This window comes from Trachypithecus francoisi, unplaced genomic scaffold (assembly GCF_009764315.1).
Source record: "Trachypithecus francoisi isolate TF-2019V2 unplaced genomic scaffold, Tfra_2.0 Lachesis_group20, whole genome shotgun sequence".
Taxonomy (NCBI): Eukaryota; Metazoa; Chordata; class Mammalia; order Primates; family Cercopithecidae; genus Trachypithecus; species Trachypithecus francoisi.
Window position 1 is genome coordinate 451,327 of NW_022681466.1, and position 22,570 is coordinate 473,896.

Below are 22,570 nucleotides of genomic sequence, written 5' to 3' on the forward strand. Positions count from 1 at the left end.
AACTTGCCATTTTCACTTCCTGACCTTTAATTCCTCTTCGATTGCACTGTGATTTCTGAACTCACCACTCCAGTGAACCACTTCATAATGAAATCATTAGTGACCTCCTAATTATAAAATACAACAAATACTTTTCCATTCTTATGTATTGGATTATGAGTCACTGTTGATGACTATCTCTTTGTTAGTGATGACTTAATTGCTTTGCTTCTTATTTTTCTAAATGTTCCTTTTCTGTTTCCTAATAAAGTCTTCTTCCTTCATTAGACACATCAGCTTGATGTTCTACAGGGTTCTCCATTTATAAGATGGATCTTCTCACTCGAGACTCTCTCTAGAAGTTTTCTTATTGGATTTTTTGTTTTAGCATCAACTTAATATTGACTCTACCCTTTTCATTGATCTTTAGACTCACACTTCTAATAGTTTGCTGGATAGATAGTCTCTCTCTGTCTCACTGTCTCTCACACACACATACATACACACACACACACACACACACACACACACTGCTCTCAATCAGTGGTTGTCAATTGTGAATACACATTAGAATTCCAAAGGGAACTGATGCCTGCAAACAACCCTCAGAGATTCATATTATATTCACATTAATTACTTCTCTGCAGAGTTCACAGAAAAAAGATTCACATTAATTGATCTGGGGTGATGAGTTTTTCATGGCAATAAAGGCTGAGGATTGGGATGTTTTAAATGTTCTTCCAAATGAGTCTAATGTGAAGCCAGGTTTGAGAATTAACTGCTCTAAAACTGCATATCCAGAACAGACTTCATTGCATTGTCACCTAAACCCACTCCCCCATTACGCTGGATCTTACTTGGCAGCATGGACATTCAACTACTCTCTTCTTGATTCTCACTCAGATTCATCACTTATCCAACCTGGTATCATTTTTGTAAAATTTAACTCTAAAATAGTTCAAGTCTTGGATCCATTTTAAAAATTGATATTTTAAAATCCATTTTATTTACTCCTCAATGTTCCTCATCAGCCTCAAAGGGAAAGTCAAGGCTACTTTGTACCACATGAAGCAGCCACTCATGGTCTGTACAGTGACATCTTTCGGCATCCTCAGCCTTATGTTTTATGTGTCAGGATCACCAAACCACCATTTATATCCTGCACAAAGTTTAGCGCTTTTTGTCTTTTCTGCTGGGTGTGTCATACACACATACATATGCACATGCACTCACACACACATATGTACATATGCACAAATGAACCTTTTTATCCTTTTTATCTGTCTTATTCTTAAAAGAATGTTCATTGCAACATCATTTGTCAGAGCAAAAAATTAGAAACAACCAGAATATTCTTTAATGTAAGAAAAGATAAATAAAAATGGTAGACTCATATCTTAGAATATTTTTATATAAAAATTAAAATCAATGCATTAGCCCATAGTTATCACTATAAATAGATCCCAAAAAGCAAAATGCTGAGTGTAGAAGGAATATGTAGAAACTTAAGTACAGTCTGATACTATTTATAGATTATAGGAGATAAAAACACACAGAGTTATATCACATATATCCATATCACGTATTGTTTAGGGCTATAAGTGTATGGTACAATATGTAAATATATGAATGGAAAGTGGGAACACCAAATCCATTATAAAGGTCAATCCCAATGAAGGAGGGAGAAAATATTTTAAAGAGATCAAAAGGGACTTTAAATAAACATATAATATATCCATCAAAAATACAAAGCAAATATGACAATAATGTTTATATCTGTTTAATATGACAATAATGTTTATATCTATTCAACCTGGATGGTGAATATGTCAGCTTTAAAAGCCTAAATTTATTCAGTAATTTTTAACTATTTAAAAGAAAAATAGATGTTCTCTTCTTCGATTTCCCTAAACTTGGGCAGTTAACACTTCTACTGACTAAATAACAGTAGTTAATATCTCTATCCCTACATTTATCACACTGAATTTCATGTACCTATTTATCTTCTTCCCTAGGCTGTGTGCTCCTTGAAAGACAGTTTATTGTTCATCTTTGCAGCCCTAAAGATTAGTAAAGAACCCAGCAGCAATATGTTTGTTGAATGAATGAATTAAGCAAAGTTAAAAGGTGATGAGTCTCACCAGGTATTTTATTTCAGCATTTCTTTGTAGAATGGAATCCCTGTTGAAGTGAAACTTTTTTTTTTTTTTTTTTTTTTTTTTTTTTGAGGCGGTGTCTCGCTCTGTCGCCCGGACTGGAGTGCAGTGGCCGGATCTCAGCTCACTGCAAGCTCCGCCTCCCGGGTTCACGCCATTCTCCTGCCTCAGCCTCCCGAGCAGCTGGGACTACAGGCGCCCGCCACCTCGCCCAGCTAGTTTTTTGTATTTTTAGTAGAGACGGGGTTTCACCGTGTTAGCCAGGATGGTCTCGATCTCCTGACCTCGTGATCCGCCCGTCTCGGCCTCCCAAAGTGCTGGGATTACAGGCTTGAGCCACCGCGCCTGGCCAGAAGTGAAAGTTTAATGTTTTGTTTTAATAAAGAAAATTCCATTTAGGAGGAGCTGGTGTTTCCTGATTTTAGACATGAAATCAGACATTTACATTTGGGGCAGGCAGACATCCTACCTGTGTTCTGGGAATATTGCCTGAATGGTCTATAGTTATAGGAATGCACATATGTGCACACAGTTGCCCCCAGAGAAAATGTGACTTGGGGGTTATGAATAAGGAAGAACCAGTTGTGAATAAAAACTGTATATTTTTACAAATCCAGAATCATGATTCTGGTTAGAATTCTACAAGCTTTCATCCATATCCCTGATACATAGAGCTTAAAGGTTACATATCCTGTAAGCTCTACGTATCTTAGGGGAAAAGTTCCTTTGTATATAAAGCGTTTGTATATAAAGGAGAAGAGTTCACTTTTATATAAAGCAGACCACATAGGAAGAAAAAAATCAATGCCTTAGTGCCTTTTATATTCATACAAAATAGAATTCACATGTTGGAACTGATTGGAAAAGATGTGACATTGTCTAGAGGTGGGGAAGAGTAATGATGCTACTAAGAAATGATCACTGTGAAGAAAGAAGAGATAAAACTTGTGAACTGGAAACTGCATCTACTGTTGGATCGTTGAAAGGCAGTTTTAGACTGCCTTGCAGCCCCAGACCTGCTTTAATAGTCAGTGAGTGTATACCACCTTCTCATTAAAGAGCTACAACATTGACTGCCTAAGCCTACTTTCTTGCTTTGGTGTGGATCTGGGGTGAGGTACCCCACAATGGAGCCAAAAGCTTTAGTGAATAGTACTTGCATCAAATGACTTTCTTTCCCCTGGTTTGTCAGTAGCCTTGGGTCTCCACCTGAGCTAAGAATCCAGACCAAGTGACAGGTATGCCTAGTCAACATTGTATACATTGGCTAGCTTTGGAGGCACAGTGGGGGTGTGGGAGAAGAGGGGAGAAGTCAGGAGAAGGTGGGGGTGGAGGACATTTTACTTTCTTTCCTAGGCCACTAGGCAGCAGTAGAAGAACAAAGAAAATTTTGAGGTCTTTGTAAGTAAAAGATTTTGTTAGAAGATTGGATCTGAGAATTACTAAAATTTGAATAATAATATAATACAATATGATTTTGTGCCCTCAACTGGTAAAGAAGGATTGATGACACTGGAACTGAGTTTTACGGAATTATTCCTCACTTGGCCTTTCTCATTTGGATGGATATTTTCTATAGAGCTGGTATACTCCTAGCTAAAGCAGAGGAATGGCTGTTGCCCTACTCAGAAAACTTAAATAGAAAACTGGTTAAGAACTAGATGGAGGAAGCCTAGGTATATAGGTTAGGCCTCTTTGTCTTGGAAAGATTTCACTTCCTAGCTATGGTTCTCTATTTATTCATTTTCTTTTGCCTCCTAACATCTCAATAGTATGTTAAGAGCATAGACTGTAGAGCCAGACTATGCGGATTACAATTCCAGTTCTCCACTTGTGAGTTGTATGATATTGGGTAAAAGGCTTAAGCTGTCATTACTTCACTTTTTGTATTTTCAAAATGGGGAAAATAAAGATACCTGCCTCATAAGCTTTTTGTGCGAATTATGTGCAAGTCAGGTACATAGTCAGCACTAAGTAAACATCTGTTAATAAATAAACGATTGCTATTTAAAGCTCTGATTCATTAACTTTGTACCAAACTTTGTAGAAAAATCTACAAAGCTATTTTGAAATCCATGATACTTGGGTTCAATCCCAAAACTGCTGAGTTAGAATCCCTGGCTAAAAACAGATATTCTAACTGTTCCTCATACAATTCTGTTATATGCTAAATCTCATAACAACCCTACAAAGTCAATATTAATCTTGTTTCATAGAAGACACTAAGACTCATAAAATTTACTCATTTTTCCGAGATTACACATCAAATGAGAGACGAGAGTATTAGGATCTAAGAATTTCTGATTCAGAATTTCTTACTTCTTCCAACTTACCGTATAAAGCCAGATGAAATCACGGAGAGAGGGGTTCACAGAATGAAAGGAGCAAGCATAAAAGAGAGGTAGGCACAAGAGAAAGAGGCAGAAAGGGGGACAAGATGAAGTGTGGGTGGATAATATGATATGGAGCTGATAATCAAGGAGAATTTTCCTTTCAAGTAACAGAAGAAATTGATGGTGATGGAAATGGAGCAATTCAAAGTAACATTGACAAAAACAAATATCTTCTCCTTCAATATTTTGCCTCAAGCTCACCCTGATGCTCTTGGTTAATAATTCTTTAGCTTTGTGCTCATGTATTAGTATTAATTATAAGTGTGATTACCTGATGGCTTCTTTTCCTTGGAATTCAGGAGCTACTGGTTCAAAATAATCATCAGAGGGATGCTCAGCATCAATTTCTTTCTCAATAAACTTATTATCAGTTCCTTGGTGTTGGAAACAAGATGATGAATTCAAGAAAAATAATGGAGAATAATGGCGCTCATCTCCATCTAAGTAACCAAGAGGCAACAAAATAGGATCAGTAATAGTAGAACAATGAGCAAAGAAGCCTTGCTCACAACAATGCAGAATGCCTTGAAGTTTTTAAGCATCATAGAGACACTTTTTTCTTCTAAAACCCTATTTATTATTAAGAAGAAAACTTGATAACGAAGTAAACAATGAGAATTCAAAGGAAATAACATATTGCAAAAGTTAAACAATATAATACAGCTTTCAACAAAGTATAAATAAAATGTGATCTAAAAAAAGAGAAAGTCAATAGGAAAGTGAGGTTCAAGTAAAATGTTAGGTATATGACCAGCTGAGTTGGACTCCAGCTTTTCCCTGATTAAGACATTAGTACAGATCTTAGAGCCTCTGTTGTCTACATCTGTAGAAAAGAACTCCCAACAAGGAAACCCATTATATCTCCTTTTTTTCCATTCTTAACAATGGGTTGCATTATCCTTGATAATAGACTCATGAGAAACAGATTTGTATCACCCAATAAATATCTTTATTAAAAATTTTTTTAATGTGGTCTAAAAGGTATTTAGGTGAATGAATGAAACCAAATATTTGGGAAAACACAAAGCCTTAGCATAGTACATAAAAATAATTGTAGACATGTTTGTGAACTTAAATAATTTGACCACAGCAACATAATTGAACATAATATTGAAATCTATATATTTCTGCTTAGGCATGAATACATGGAGAAACTGTATTTGTTTAGAATACATTTATAGTGATATTTTAAATATATTTTTCCAGTTTAAAAAATGAGGTTGAATTTATTATTAAGGGCCTTCACATATCAACCAGAAGTCACAGAAAGACAGGAATATGTACAAGTAAATACAGAGAAAACCTATAAGACAACCTTAAATAGTGGAAGGAAGGTATAAAATAAGAGGATAAACAAAAAGATTGTGCCAGAAAAAAAACTTTCTGATTCTAGAATGTGTGAAAAAATTCTGGGCTTACGTGAAATTTTTGGTTGTTTGCAAGATAATCTAACAGGGCAATCAATATACTTCTGCAAATATGAACAATATATAAAACATTTTGAGAATGATGCTGAACAAATGTTCATGAGAAAGCACTTCCACAGTATAATGGCCTCCCACCAGCCAAACCACCATAAGAACTAATTTATTTTATCTTGTTCTGACACAAGTCCTAATATGACCCTTTCAAAACACTTTCAGGGATCCATGAATACCTAACATTATTTAATTACCACATGATTATAAGATGTATTATAATTATTGTTGTCATATAATTATAATATATTGTTATAGTAAAGTCATAAGAAGAATTGTTTTTACATAAAAATTTCATTAGACCATTAAAAACTATGAAGTAGAAATAATGAACTTATTAGTTTGAAATGGGAAATATTTAATATTCATTTTAAAAGTCTATATAATCTTAAAAAATATATTCAATGTAATTAATAACTATAGAGGTCAGAGAAAAACTCACTATTACTTACAGGGTAAAATTTTGTCAAAGTATAATGCCAATAGCAAGTAGATGAAACCATCCAAAAGCAATATGGAAAAAGTTGCTATCATTGTATATGAGTCTCCTGAAGGGTCAGGAAAAATTACACCATTCAAGTTATAATCCAGTTTGATAATCTAAGATTCAAACAATAAAAATAAATGTTTAAAATAAATAAATAAATAGCCTGGCATAGCAGCAAAAAGTATTAATTTATTAACTAGCTTTTTCAAGAGGCACTTAGTAGTTACTAGTCAAATATATAAATAAGGAAATAAAGGTATTGGTCAAAATATTTCTATTTTACAGTGAAAAATAATTAGAAATAAATATGTATTTAATAAAAACAATGTTCTAAGTATAAGAATTTAAATTATAATTCATTTGTTTGTTTTCATAAAATCATTGCAATATTACAAATATCTATTCTGGGCAACAAAGGAAATACAAATGTTGGAAAGAATATAATAAATTCTTGGAAGCCTCTAATTAGATAAAAAGAGAACTTACCTCCTTTTCTAGTTATTGTTTCAAATAAAAGTTTGTATTTAGAATTTTGCTATATAATAACAGCAACTATGTTCTAGGCACTGTTCTAAGTGTTTTATATATTATCCCATTTAATCTTTCTTAAAACTCTATCAGATAAGCAATAAAGCTTATAAAAATAGTAAGATTTTAACCTGCATTTTACATACGATAAAACTAAGGCACAGCAAAGTTGAGTAGCCAAAAGTGGCAAAGTGAAATTAGAACAGAGAAAGTCTACTCCTAAGTCCAGTTCCTTACCCTGCACACTATACAGCTTCTCAGTCTATGTTAAAATGTTAACATTTTCATGATAAAGTTGAATTTATTCTAGGAATCCAAAATTGGGTCAACATTTGAAAATCAATCAATGTAATTCAACATAAAACAGATTAAATAGGAAAATAATGTGATCAATATAATAGACACAGAAAAACAATTTGGTACAATATTATATCTATTCATAACAAAGAAAATATCTTCACAAACTAAGAAGATGAATCTTCCTTAAGCTGATGAATTACATGTACCAAGACCAACAATAAGCATCATATTTAACGGCACAACGTTGAAAGCTTTTATTTTGCCTGTATTTCTATTCATTATTGTACTAGAGGTCCGGACCTGTGCAGGAAAGTAGGAAAAAGAAATAGAAAGCATAAGGATTGCGATGGGAAAAATATAAGCCATCATTATTTGAAGACAACATGATTATATATAATTCCAGTATAAAACTCAGAAAAATATTGGGTTTAATAAGAGAATATAACAAGAATGCTGGATATAACACCAACGTACAGAAATCAGTTGCATCTCTCTACATTAACAACAAATGTTTAAAAATAAGAATTTAAACATAGATGCTATTTATAATAGCATGAAAAATATCAAAAAGCATCGGAACGAATCAAATAAAAACGTGTAAGACCTCTACAGTGAAAACTAAAACAGGCCAGGTGCATGGATCACACCTGTAATCCCAGCACTTTGGTAGGCTGAGTTGGGAGGATCACTTTTTTGAACCCAGGAGGTTGAGATTAGCCTGAGTGACACAGTGAGACCAACTCTCTACAAAAATAAAAAATTAGCCAGGTGTGCTGGTGTATGGCTATAGTCCTAGCTACTTGCGAGGCTGAGGTGGGAAGATCACTTAAGCCCAGGAGTTTGAGGCTGCAGTGAGCTGTCTTCGTACACTCCAGCCTGGGTGACAGGGCAAGATCCTGTCTCAAAATAAAAATAAAAATAAAAATAAGATAATTATTAAAGAAAATTGAAAATCACTTAAATGAATGCAAAGATAGATTATGTTCATGGCTGAAAAAAGATGACAATTTTCTTCAAACTGATCAAAAAATTCAACTGCATCACACTCTTAATAGCTTTGCACGGGCATCTAAGTGTGTGATTATGTAACTTGATAAGCTAATTCTAGAATTTACATCATTGCAAAGAAATTAGAATAGACAAGGCTCTCTTGAGAAAGAGATTAAAGAGGTAAAACTGTTACTGCCAGATAACAAGACATATGATAAAGCAAAACAATTAAGACAATGTGGCCACAGTGCAAGGATAGGCATTTTGGCCAATACATGATTGGTTGAGTTATAATAAAAGAAAGATTGCAATTCATTCAGGGAAAGGATAGTCTAGTTGATAAATTGAGCTGGAGAAATTGGATATTTGTATAGCAAAATTAATATTGTCTCTACCTATACACACACAAAAGTTATATTGAAATGGATTTTATATCTTAATGTAAAAGCTGAACCAGTCAAAATTCTAGAAAAACAGCCAGAAAATATATTTGTAAACTTGGTGTAGGCAATGATTCCTTACTGATTTTAAAAAAACATTCTACATAAAAGAGAAACTTGAAAAATTGGTATTTCTCAATTATGATGTATCATAATTATGTATCTCTGTTCATCACAGGTACCATTAAAAGAGGATAAAAGCTAGCAACAAATAACGGAAAAATGTCGGATGTTCAACATGTATAAGGAATCCTTAAAAAGCAATCAGGAGAAGATAGAAAACTCAGAGGAAAAGATGGGTCAAAGACCTGGATAGGTAATTTATAAAAAAGAAAATTCGTAATCCACTAAGCATATACAAAGGCATTCAATGTCATCAAGAACTGGGAAAATGCAAATTAACACTACAATGAGATATCATTGCATAACCATCAGAATGACTAAAATGTGAAAGACTGACAACACTAAATCCCGGTGGAGTGTTAGAAAAACTGGAATTCTGAAACACTGTTGATGTAAAACTAAATTGATGCAACCACTTTGGAAAAATATTTGGTGGTAACTACTAAGATTAATATTTGTATACTCTCAGCCCCACTATTCTGTTTGTTATATTAACATAATGAACAGAATGGAATGTCCATATTCAGTAGGAAATGTGTACTAGAATGTTTGTAGCAGCTTTATTAAAAATGCTCAAAAACTAAAAATTATCATAATCTATTGATAAGAAAATTGATAGTATATTAACACAATAGGATGCTACATAACACTACACTATAGCTACACAAAAACTCTGCTGCCACCTAAAAACGTTATGTTGAATGAAAAAAGAGAGATTTTCAAAAATACACTTTGTGCAACATCACTCCTATGAAGTTTAAAATATGCAAAACCGAAAATTTTATTTAGGAATACATACTTAGGTGGTAATGAAAAGCAAAGAAGTCAATATCATAAAATTTTTACCTTTACGAAGGAGTGTTCCTAGGGGTTTGTGACTGGTGGTGACATTCTATTCCTTGATCTAGTTCATGGATACTTTGATTTACTTTTTAATTATCTATTAAACTATACTTGTGTTTGGAAAGTTTTTCATATCATAGTTTATACAATAAAAGTAGGTTCATATAAAAATTTTAATAAACTAGCAGATATTTTCATTATGTTAAATGAATAGTAATAAAAGTAAGTATTTGTATATAGGAATAAAACCTAGAAGAAAATACTTCAAAATGAAAATATATCTGAGAGGTGAAATCTGGAGGATTTTTTAAATTTAAGTTTCTTTGTGAGGTGACTTTTTTCTACAATGTAATAATAACATTTTAAAGTTTAACTTTAGAAAAATTGCTTAGAATAAAAGTTCTTAGTTTGAATAGTGCTGATCCTACAGGGTATAAAGTTATCTACTTCTTTTGACATTTCAGTAATAAACCAATTAACTAGGCTCTTACCTGAGTCATTCCAGCAGTAAAGGCAAAAGGGCTACAAATACTCAAAATCCACTCCAGAGATGAAGGAAGTTGTTCATAAAATACAGTGAACCCCAGACATCCCCAAAAGAGGGTAAGGAGAAACACAACCAAATTGGTAAGGACAGCTTTCTTTAACAACACACTCATCAGGAACACCAAAGCTACCTGCAGGAGAGAGAAGACGTTCAACTGCTATAAAATATATTTAACTCACTGAGAATCATTGGCAGCCCAATCAAATAAGGATTTTTATGTCATAACATAAGTATTTATCAGTGAGAAAGTCGTGAAAATATTAAGGTATAACGAGTCTGTTCTTTCCTCAACTTCTTTTGAAAGAGGATCCTTATTTGTCCTACTCAAATGCAGGGCTTTTGTTGCTGAGGAAAGGGTGGGGGAAAAGCTGGAATAAGAGCTGAGGATAGGGTAGAAATGCAGACTTGGGTCTAAATTAATGTAATGAAGCTAAATTAATGTAGGAAGGAGCAGCTACATACTTTCTGCAGAAAACATCCTGGTAGGTGGAAATTAGAGGACCTTGTTCAGAGAAGGGAGAGGGGAGTGAAATGAGAAGTGAGTATGAGACAGAATATTAGAGGGAGAAGAGATATTGTGATCAGCTACCATGCGAGGGGCACCCTTAAGGGAAAAAAAATGGGGTCCACCCCTAAAAAATAACCTCAATAATCATACAGAAAAGCCTTTGATATTTTAGAGTCAGCATTGTTTTTCCTTTTTGATACATCATTTCATTAGTTCAGACCTTCATGCAAAAGGCAGGTCAAATTTTATTTGGATTACATAATGTTTTCACTCCATAGAAACTATCTCGAGTACACACAAGGACACACACATGCACACACAATGGACATGAAAGTAGTGATTGCAATAACCTACTAGGGCATTAATATTAGCTACATATAGCGAAGATATAAAGCAGAGAAAGTGGTAATAAATGTATGAACTTACCAAAGATAAGCCATATAAGTAAAAGAGTATAAATATGACCATGAAGCCAGTCATGACTATAATTTTGGTGAATGTTATGATAATTGTAATGAATATGGAAATAATAAAGATGAAGCCAGCATAGATTAAACCCCAGGAGAGCCTAAATAAAAACAAAAATTATATAAATTATATTAACTTATTTACAAAATAGTTAATATACACAAAAGCATCTAAAGAACAATGTATGACTACCCTTGTACCTTCTAGATTAATAACTATACTGTTAATCCTACAGCAGAAGCTCATTTCATATCCTTTTTCAATCGCAATTCTCCTTCTTTATAATTGCCATTCATTTTCATTGCCTTTACCACATATGCACACAGAGATGATATATACTGAACACTGCTACAGGCACCAACCAATAAAAAAGGATGCCAAGGCTAGGCACGGTGGCTCACGCTTGTAATCCCAGCACTTTGGGAGGACAAGGCAGGTGGATCATTTGAGGTCAAGAGTTCCAGACCAGCCTGATCAACATGGTGAAACTCATCTCTACTGAAAATACAAAAAAATGTAGCCGGGTGTGGTGGTGCATGCCTGTAGTACCAGCTACTCAGGAAGCTGAGGCAGGAGAGTCGCTCGAACCTGGGAAGCCGAGGTTGCAGTGAGCCGAGATCACGCCACTGCACTTCAGCCTGGGCGACAGAGTGACTCCATCTCAAAAAAAAAAAAAAAAAGACAATTAAATTAAATTAAAAAAAAAATTAATTAAGCTACTTGTAAGCACAGCTGGGCCCTTGTACCTTGTTCGTACCTACATGTTAGACAACAGCTCTGTGCGCATGTGTTGTATATAAATAGTATGACTATTGTATTAAACAGTATCAACAATATCATATGTATGTATTCTTCCACAAGCTGTCTTTATCAATCAGCATTAACAATATTATACACTGCTGTATAATATTTCATTATGAGAATATGACCCAAAATTCTGCTGCCCATGGAATTTTAGGTTGTTTCCATTTTTTTTATTACAATGCCAAGAACATTCTCGTACTTGTCTTTTTTGAGAAAAATGTACAAGAGTGTTTCAAAGCATTTTGTAACTTCAGCTTTGTTAGATATTGCCATACCATCCTAATTGTAGAATTGTAAGCAACTTAAAAGCCTCTGATCAATCAAGTACCTCTAAAAACACTGGGGAAGTTGATAATTTGACTGTCCATGAGAATCTCAGCAGGCAGCACCTCCAGTCTCTTTTGTAGTAGAAAATCGAAATTTCACAACTCTACTAAGCCCATTCTATTCTCCCTATTCCTATTTATGATTCCTTCACTTAAATTTGTATAAAGTATGCTGCACTCTTAAATATTTGCATGATTTCGCCTTAGAGGTGCTAGTGTTGATATTTTTATGAAGTGATTATCAAGAAAGAGTATTCAATCTTAGATCTAATAAGACTATAGTGTGTTCTAGCCCAAGTGTCTCATTTTACAAATGAGGAAACGGCAATCCCTATTATTAGTTAAGGGATTTATCTAAGGTCACAAAATAAATTGGTAACAAAGTTCATGAAGATGTAGGCCTTATCTCTGTCAAGAGACCTTTCCTCTACTTAACATTGACTAATAAAATGAGAATTCAATAGCTGAAGCATATAGCACAAGTATTAAAATCAGGACTTTGCATCAACATGTCCCAATAGAACATGTTTACACTGGATTTACTGGTTATTTGACTTCTCTTTAAATTTCACGCCATTACAATGATTAAGCCTGTGTTAGAAATATCAGCATTTAAAAAAAACATATCACATTCTGTAAAGCCCACTTCCTGAATCCAGAAGAGAACTACTTTAGGTAGGAACTGAAAAACCACAGGATATGAAAACTACAAATGAAAGAAATTACCTAGAAATTGCCAGTACTTAGAAAAAGGAACCACTTGCAGGGGTGGAGTGGAATAATAAGTGTATAAAAACCATCTTGCTAAAAACAAAGCAATTCAGGCATTATACTTAAAGAATAAATACTGATTACATTTCACATGTATTACATTAGCAAAAAGAACTTGTCATAAAGTTTATTTCCACTAGATACCCTGCACTTAGTAGAAACATTTCAGAATCTTTTTTCTTCTTAATTTTAATGATGCATATACGAATTTATTTTGCTAAGTTTTTAGGTCGCATACTTACTAAGAATCACTTATCCTGAGAATGAATTCACACCTAAATGTCCCATACCTTTCTGACTTTAATATAGAGTTGACTCATGCCTCTCTGGTCTTAGGTGACTGCAGGGACACTGTCCCATAGGACATGCCCTGGACAGAAAGCAGGTCCCTTTTACAGAGGTTCCCTCCTGACTCCATGGGAGGCTCTATGTACATTATTTTGTATTTCCCGAAGTTCCACTGCAAAAACTTCTCCTTCTCTCTTTTTTATTTGAAAACACAGGTTCCTCTTTTTCTATCTTACAATTTATGTATATTAGAATTAAGATTCTCTCCATTAATAAAATATATTTTATAGAAAATTAAAAATTTACCGGACCATAGTTTCATTTCAGGTAACATGTGGCTCACAAGGAATTGTTCAATTCAGAATTTCTCATCCATTCCAGGTAGTTCCAAATCCATAAAGAGTGTTTGCTTGATACGGGGAGTAGATAGAAAAAATCTCCCAGGATTTAATATAACAAATGTTATATTTCTTTTGGGGTAAAATTAACAAATTATTTTTCCTTTTTTACTTTCTCTAGGCAGACAGTATGAATTTTGTCACTGATAGTATTGCAAAAGCCTTTTGGAAGCTTAGAGCTTGTATGATTTTCATTCCTATCTGCTAATCTTACTTACTGATTACTTGATAGGTCCTTCTTTTTTTTTTTTTTGAGATGGAGTCTCACTCTGTCACCCAGGCTGGAGTGCAGTGGTATGATCTCAGCTCACTGCAACCTCTGCCTCCCAGGTTCCAGCAATTCTCCTGCCTCAGCCTCCCAGCCTCCTTCAGCCTCCTAGCTGGGATTACTGGCACACGCCACCACACCCAGCTTATTTTTGTATTTTTAGTAGAGATGGAGTTTCACCATGTCGGTCATGCTGGTCTCGAATCCTGACCTTAGGTGATCTACCTGCCTGGGCCTCCCAAAGTGCTAGGATTACAGGTGTGAGCCAGTGTGCCTGGCCTATTTGCTAGGTCTTTATTTCTACTCCTAATTATTTGTCTTTATTATAATACAAATACATATCTGTCTACCTACATACATACATGAGTGTGTGTGTACATATGTGTATGTATGTGTACACCTGCTCATGTATATATACATATGTAATGTATGTAAATATGTACATATAGCACATATATATGTGTACACACATTATTTCAAAATCACTTTAAATTATATGTGGATTGGGGGCAAGATATAAATATCAATATGTAAAGCAAATGCCCTTACTAAGGCCTTCTTACATGCCAGCCTTTGTGTTGTATGTCCTAGGTATATTGTGTGAGCTCTCTCATTTAATTCCAACATATAGTATTTACTTGCTCCAAAAAATCTATGCCTTGTGGCCAAACCCCTGTACACAAGTCAACTTTTATATTATAGGATTATACTCTCTTCAACATGAGAAAATCTGGAGAAATCAACTGTTAACTGTAAGGAGACCACGCGAGTAAACAAGTTGCATTCAGGACACTTGGGCTGGAGTCTCAGCTCCAGCACTTACCCTTCATCTCACATTGGGCAATTCTCTTATTCTCTTTGAACTTCATTTTCCTTGCTTATAAAATGAATGACAGTTCCTCTATGTCAGGGTTGGCTTAACATATTCATGGCACAGAAAAAGTGCTCAGCACATTATAAGCACTATTTTGCATGGCAAAATTTAACAGACTAAATAAAAAACTCAGAACAAAAGAAAAAGTAGCCAATGCATCAAGTTTAAACCATGATGCTCTGCAACAATACTTTTTCACTGCTTCTTAATTTTCCTGTTTATTAATTTGTGCTACTTGAATTAGTTACTCACCAGAATGCTGAATCTTGGAGACCCATCATTTTCATCAAATTCTTAGACTTTTTTCTCTCTTTTGTTACATTGAGCGATATAAAATATACAAGTGGGGAGAAATGAAGCAAGAAGAATAAAATAAATATCTCATTGTGAAGAAGATTTTTAGTTATGAAAGGTAATGTCTTCATAGTTATAGCAGTAACTGACATCAACTCCTCCATCACAGGGTGATTGGTTGTGATCTAAAGTAGAGTTTAAACAAACATAATTATTATTTAAAAGATAGAAACTGGTGAACTATGAGTAAGCTCTGTGTATTTTACTAATGTCAGTTCTCCAATTTTTCTTACTGTATTATAATTATGCAAGATGTTCCCAGTAAAGGCAACTGGATGAAGGCTACATGGACTTCCCTGTACATTGTATTTGCAGCCTCCTGTGACTCTACAGCCACTTCAATATTAGTTTTAAAACCAGTAACATTAGCTTTAAAGTTTTCAAATAGATATGCAATGTGTTCCTTGGTCTGAATATCTACTTCATTATATAACCACAGGAAAATCTGATTATGTATCATTGCTATGGTTTGAAAATGGCCCCTCCTAAATTCTTGTTGAAACTTAATTCTCATTGTGATGGTATTAGGAGGGAGGGCCTTTGGGGTAGTGGTTGGGTCATGAGGGTGTAGCCCTCATGAATGGATTAGTGCCTTGTTAAAGGCTAGAGGGAACTAGCTGAGGCAGGTTTTGCTCTCCGTTATTCCATCACGTGAGGACACTTAGACAGTGCTATCTATGAGGAATGGACCTTCACCAGTCTTTCAACCTGCCAACACCTTGATCTTGCACTTCTCAGCCTCCAGAAATAAATTTCTGTCCTTTACAAATTACCCAGTCTCAAGTATTTTGTTGTAGCAGTACAAACGGACTAAGACAATTATCTTTCATCAAAAGCTTGAGATCTCTGGAAGTAATTGACATTAATTAGTAGAATTTTTCAATCAAGCACTTACTTCTATAATGGCAGTATTAATAGCTGTTTGTAAAGCCACAAATCCTCTATTCCAGTATTTGGTCAATTTACATGAAAACTCACCATATCCATCCCAGCAATGAGCTGTAAGCACAAAGAAAAGCACAGCCAACATTATGGGATGAGGGCAGTTGGAGAATATGAAACAAGTATTGGAAAGAAAACATTCTAGAGGAGACTCTACCAGTAAACTTTTTCGGAGGTGGTGTTTTGTTTTTGTTTTTGTTTTTGAGATGAAGTCTCACTCTGTTGCCCAGGTTGGAGTGCAGTGGTGTGATCTCAGCTCACTGCAACCTCCACCTCCTGGGTTCATGTGATTCTCCTACCTCAGCCCAAAGAGTAGCTGGGAATATAGGCACAGGCCACATTGCTAGCTAATTTTTGTATTTTTAGTAGAGATGGGGTTTCACCATCTTGGCCAGGCTTGTCTTGAACTCCTGACCTCAGGTGATCCACACACCTTGGCCTCTCAAAGTGCTGGGATTACAGGCATGAGCCACCATGCCTAGCTCACCAGTAGACTGTTAACTACATAGAAAAAGGAAGAAAATAAATGAAAGTTTTTAATAAGGCAATTTTATTCTTGCAGACCACAGCCTGCTTAGAAAGTCTTAGAAAATAAAAAGGAGATGAAAGCAAACACTCTGCTCCAGCCATAATGGACTCCTTGTTTCTTGACATTCTCCAGAGCCTCTTAGCAATCTATTCTCCGGGCTATATCCGGAGTGCTCCCCTAATCTTGGAAACCAAATTACATTTTTGCCCTGATTAAAGTGACTCAGTGGCTATTCCTTGCCTAGATTTACAAGATGCCACAGGAGGTAGCACTTGAATGACTTCAGCTTCACTCTCCCATTACATTCCTTTTCATGTTCCTTGTTCAGCTATACTGCTCTTCTTCCAGATATAGGAACAGATGTCCTTTCTCACCTCAGGGCCTTCACAATTACCTTTGTTCTATCTGAAACACAATGCTTCTAGCACCTCACACCTGCTATACATTCTGGTCTCCCTTTAAACATCATTTCCCCAGGTAAGATTTCTCTAATCTCACTATTAGGAACCCCCGGCCTGAGTGCCCATGAAACACTTTTTCTTGTACTTGTTCAATGTCTGTCTTTGCTGCTAAACTGGAATCTCACCTGAGGCTGGGGCCTGTCAGTCTTTGTTACTCATGCGCCCTTTGACACATGCATCTGCGTGCTCAAAACATATATGTTGGATGACTACAATTTTTGCAGTCATCCTGTAGCAGGAACATACAATTGACCTTGAAATAAGTTCAGTAATGAAATGGGCTTTCTTTATTTTCTCATGTGTCATTGAAAGCATCTCTGTTGCCCACCCTCACCTGTTCTTTATGCAGAAAACATGAAAAGTGCCATAATTATATTTGATATGGAAAGTCACCTGAGAAATCTTCTTCTTTCCAAAGTGGAACGTTATATCCCTGGAAAAATACTAACTTATAAGAGAAAGTTTCATTAAAGATGATTCCCATAGCATATGGAAAGTTTTCCAGAAGTATTTCATTCATGTATGTTTTATTTGGTGCCCCAATGACACTTGTTCCTGTGAATTACAAGGTAAAAATAGACAGAAATTGTAACAGAGTTTTGCTACAACATAATGTGATATTCAGCTGTTTCCCCATATAATTTCATTAGACTTAAAATCATTTTCCATTTAAATCAAACTTGAACCCAAATGCGAGGAGGGAAATTTTCTTTTAATGGTTTAGATTCTACAATCAGAAGACATGCATAAGAATTACATGTTTTCTTTTCATAATGACAAGTATCAGGGCAAGTTTTAGGTACATAAAAAAACATTGTGCCAGATTAAGTATGCATAACAGAATCAGAGTACAAAAACGAAGTAATTGTTGTAGTTACTATACAGTCAGGGATTCCTTATTTCAGATTTACTGAAGCAAAGACAATTTACGTGACCTTTGCCTTCTGCAGAAAACAAGATTTTTTAAAAGTGACTCTACTTTCAATAGCCAGGAATTTCACTTGTCAGGAATGGAGGATTAAAGAGTAAATAGCCAAACTGCACCCAATTTGCCCATTAATAAAATATGCATTTTGCTTATTTTGGTTACAACATAATGATCTCATTTAGAATAAAGACTTTTAGGCCGGGCGCGGTGGCTCAAGCCTGTAATCCCAGCACTTTGGGAGGCCGAGACGGGCTGATCACGAGGTCAGGAGATCGAGACCATCCTGGCTAACATGGTGAAACCCCGTCTCTACTAAAAAATACAAAAAAAACTAGCCGGGCGAGGTGGCGGGCGCCTGTAGTCCCAGCTACTCAGGAGGCTGAGGCAGGAGAATGGCGTAAACCCGGGAGGCGGAGCTTGCAGTGAGCTGAGATCCGGCCACTGCACTCCAGCCTGGGCGACATAGCGAGACTCCGTCTCAAAAAAAAAAAAAAAAAAAAAAAAGACTTTTAAAGATGTTTACTGATTGTACTACATTCAGAACAGAATAATCATGAGATTATTCATTTCTACTTTTCAAAGTTATGAAATGTTGTTCAATAACCATGACCTATTTTATTTATTTAGATGTTTTTCTCCTGAGATACAAATGTTAATCATTGTATGACATGTTAAAAACACACACAATTTTCAATGATTATATTCCTTCTAGATACTATCCTGCAAATCTAAAAGTATAAATCTGGGTTTAGTTATATTCCAATAGAAATATGGACCTCCCTAAACTGGACTCCCATCAAGCTGAAAATATTTCAAAGACTAATTGTTGTGAGAGAAAGCAATAATCTAACCAGATTTGTATGCTATTTTAATACTTAAGTTATTAGCATAACATATGACTGTAACTTCAAATTAATGTGTTGACAACTTATCAATAGTATATACACTTCTATCAGTAATTCTTTTTTTGCCATGAGTACACCTACCTTTCAAAAGAGGAGCAAGTGCTGTTTTATTCATTATCTGCTGGGTTAAATTAGATATTGGTGTATACACAACCTTTAAAGAAGAGCTATTAAATTTATCTACCCTTCCCAGATTCTGAGGAGCCATTCCAGGAAACTGGACATTTCTCATGGAACTGGAAAACAGAGCAATACACAGTCCTAGAAGTATTGAGAGTCCCCACTCCTGTAATGCACAAAAAAAGAAAAATAAGGAATTAAGGTTGCGTTTACTTAAAGATCTCAGTCAATACCAAATACTGTTGAAAACAAATTCCAATTGTGCTATACAGTTATGTTCTCTCTGCTCTCCAAGCCTCTGAGCATGGAGAATCAAATGAAAGATAAATACTAAGACAGTAGCCACATTTATCATTCTCTAATACTAGAATAAAACTTTTGCATTAAATCATGAATTCCTGCAGAAGCCCTCATAGAAACTAATGGAGTGAATAACAGGATAACAATGTCTATATGCATGGACAGCTGACTATAGAATTTATAAGACATGGAGTATCCTAGATAGAGTTTATGTTGGCAAATAGCAATATTTTTGCCAGTTGTCATATCCTTGTATTGTAAACTAAAGAATGTGAAAAGGAACTGGCTGGTGGAGGCTACTACTATTGCTGTTCACCAGTGTCAATCATCATTACCTCTTTGGCACCATGCTAGACTACATTCTCAGCCTACTGAAATTAAGTGGAACCAAATGATTTCCTGGCCCACAGGATGTGGGCAAAAGTTATATGTACCACTTCCAGGTCTGGTTCGTGGACATATACAAATTTCTACATTCTCACTGTCTTGGTCCCACTGTTTCCTGATCTTCTGACTGAATGCAGAGGATCCTCGAGAGGTCTTCAAGGTCCAGGATGGTGGTGGAGGCCCTGGATGAAGCCTAGGTGCCTGAATGATTGTGTGGAGATTTCTTCACCCACCCAACCTACTTTAATTCCACTCTCAACTTTCATTAGACCATGAGGAATTAAAAATAAATGTTTGCTGTGTTAAGCCACTGAGATTTAGGCTAGTCATCTATGATTAGCCCATCTGCTTGATGCAAACTATCAGTGGTGTTAGTTGATCATAATTCTTAAAAACAATCTTTGTGTAGAAAATTCATGTCCTTGAAAATAAATCCACAGAATTAAAATGTCTCCATTTCTCCTGGCAACATTTTTTTTGTACTTCTTGGCTGTAAGTGTATGACATTTGGTAGTAGCTCTAGCAGTTGCTGTAATTTACCATATAATTAAATGTTCACTTAATCTCTTTTTATATGAGTAATTCTCTTAGTCTTTAATAATTTTATGTTATTCTTCAGAGACTGGTGAGTCTCTCAACTCAACAAACATAACTAGAGAGAACTGTAAAATCAATAAATCCCATTTGCTAGTCAAAAGAGAACATAAGAGAATCAATAGATATTGACACACTGTAAGAGTGCTGACTGTGGGCCGGGCGCGGTGGCTCAAGCCTGTAATCCCAGCACTTTGGGAGGCCGAGACGGGCGGATCACGAGGTCAGGAGATCGATACCATCCTGGCTAATACGGTGAAACCCTGTCTCTACTTAAAAATACAAAAAACTAGCCGGGCGACGAGGCGGGCGCCTGTAGTCCCAGCTACTCGGGAGGCTGAGGCAGGAGAATGGCGTAAACCCGGGAGGCGGAGCTTGCAGTGAGCTGAGATCCGGCCACTGCACTCCAGCCTGGGTGGCAGAGCAAGACTCCGTCTCAAAAAAAAAAAAAAAAAAGAGTGCTAACTGTGGAAAGAGACAAATTTTTAAACATACCAATAAGCTCTCTCTTTTCATCCTCCATTTCTTAAGAAAATTCTTGCACAGAAGTGCTTTAGTTTGCTGATACACACTTTTCTGTTTCATATTCATTTAGCCTATTCACTGAAGGAGAAAGTAATCATGGTGGAATACAACCTAGAAAAAAAATAAGTGTAATAAGGAAAACCTTGATCATACTGTTGAGGAAAATATTCACTACCTTTAAAAAGTGTAAACATAAATTTAAAATACTTTTTCAATAATTTATGACTGTAAAATTTCACCTCAAATATTTCACCTTAAGCTTTTTAGGGGAGTGGGTGATGGTGGGAAGTCAGAGTGATTATTATCACAATTTTGCAATAAATTGGAGAACTGAAATGGAAAAGCTGTAATTCAAGTTCAGAACCTATAAGATAATTTCACATTTTTGGCCTTGTATAGGGAACTTTAAGTACATGAATAGAGTAATTAAATTAATTTCATCCTGTTAATAGCAGTTTCTTGTTCTTTACATTTAAACAGAAATCTCAGAGCTAATCAAATTAACATCAAAAGTCTGATTACTTAAATTTGTCTGAATAATAAATAAACACTAGATACAACCTCAATAAAGTGTTTTCTTGTAATTTTACCTTCAGATTGAATCAATTTTTATCAAAAGAGTTAGGCTGTAAACCATAATCCAGGCTCAAACTACTTGAAACTTGGTTCTGAGATACAGGAAGAATAAAGCAATTTCTCTCAATTTTCTGAACTCAGAAGTCCCTGAATAACTCAGGAAACTACAAAATTAGTTTTAAAAGAAACAAAAAGAAATCACATGGGAAAGTAATTTTGCCCAAAGGTTTGCAAATAAAGAAACACAAATAATTTGTTTAGTTTCTGTAACCTCAAAATGAAATTCTTTCATATTTTTACATCAAAATATTCAGATAATTCTCTAGCACAGAAGCAAATTTTTTCCATTTTTCTATGTCTTACTGTTACAATCTACACAATAAAAAGTGGTTGGGAAAAAGCAGAAAAATTTAGTCTTAGGTCTTTAACATAAAACACATAAGAATTGGGAAACATCTGAAAAACAGATTGATTTTAGCAGTGTCCACCCACATATTTGGCATAGCACAACAAAATAGAACTTTACTTACTGTCAGGAAAATAATAAAAAGCACTCTAGAAACACTGTCAAACCCAGTTCTCTGTTTGTCTAGGTAATGATTACAACTTCTTTATTGCTGCTTCTTCATTTTTTCTTTAAATGGGTGCCTACTCCAGCAGCTCTTGCACAGCCTGGTTTCTGGAAAAGGGGTGTAGCCAGACCAAGCTGTACATGATGAACTTGTTTTGTTTTCTGTGTCTCTTTCTCCCTAAGCCAATTATTCTGCCAGGAAATGACTGTTCCGTGGTTGGTTGGGAATAAAAAAAAACTCTGTGTTTGTTCACTTAGCCTTTCAACTACAGGGATAAGGGAGAAAATGCTTTAGGAGGAAAATGGAACTAGTTCTTCAGAAATGATGAGACCAAGATGGAGGCAGGAACAAGAAAGAATAAAAACAATAACTAATCAAACAAAGCAGTTAAATTTGTATGAGAAATCT

General features: G+C 35.2%; 1 protein-coding gene across 3 annotated transcripts in view; it reads right to left on the reverse strand.

Moving 5' to 3' along the window:
- Positions 1–22,369, reverse strand: part of ABCA6 (ATP binding cassette subfamily A member 6) — a 61,079-nt gene extending 38,710 nt beyond the window's left edge. The window contains exons 1-10 of one of the 3 annotated variants that reach the window (XM_033181972.1): positions 22,121–22,369; positions 20,985–21,125; positions 19,170–19,374; positions 17,649–17,810; positions 16,219–16,322; positions 15,222–15,448; positions 11,199–11,340; positions 10,209–10,394; positions 6,459–6,606; positions 4,800–4,968 (exon numbers count right to left, since the gene is read on the reverse strand). In XM_033181972.1, the coding sequence (XP_033037863.1) occupies positions 4,800–4,968; positions 6,459–6,606; positions 10,209–10,394; positions 11,199–11,340; positions 15,222–15,448; positions 16,219–16,322; positions 17,649–17,810; positions 19,170–19,374; positions 20,985–21,080 (1,439 nt within the window). In that variant the 5' untranslated portion in view covers positions 21,081–21,125; positions 22,121–22,369. Of the gene's footprint in view, positions 1–4,799; positions 4,969–6,458; positions 6,607–10,208; positions 10,395–11,198; positions 11,341–15,221; positions 15,449–16,218; positions 16,323–17,648; positions 17,811–19,169; positions 19,375–20,984; positions 21,126–22,120 lie in introns of those variants that run through there. The other 2 variants (XM_033181973.1, XM_033181974.1) reach the window with 2 other exon arrangements.
- Positions 22,370–22,570: the final 201 nt, after the last annotated feature.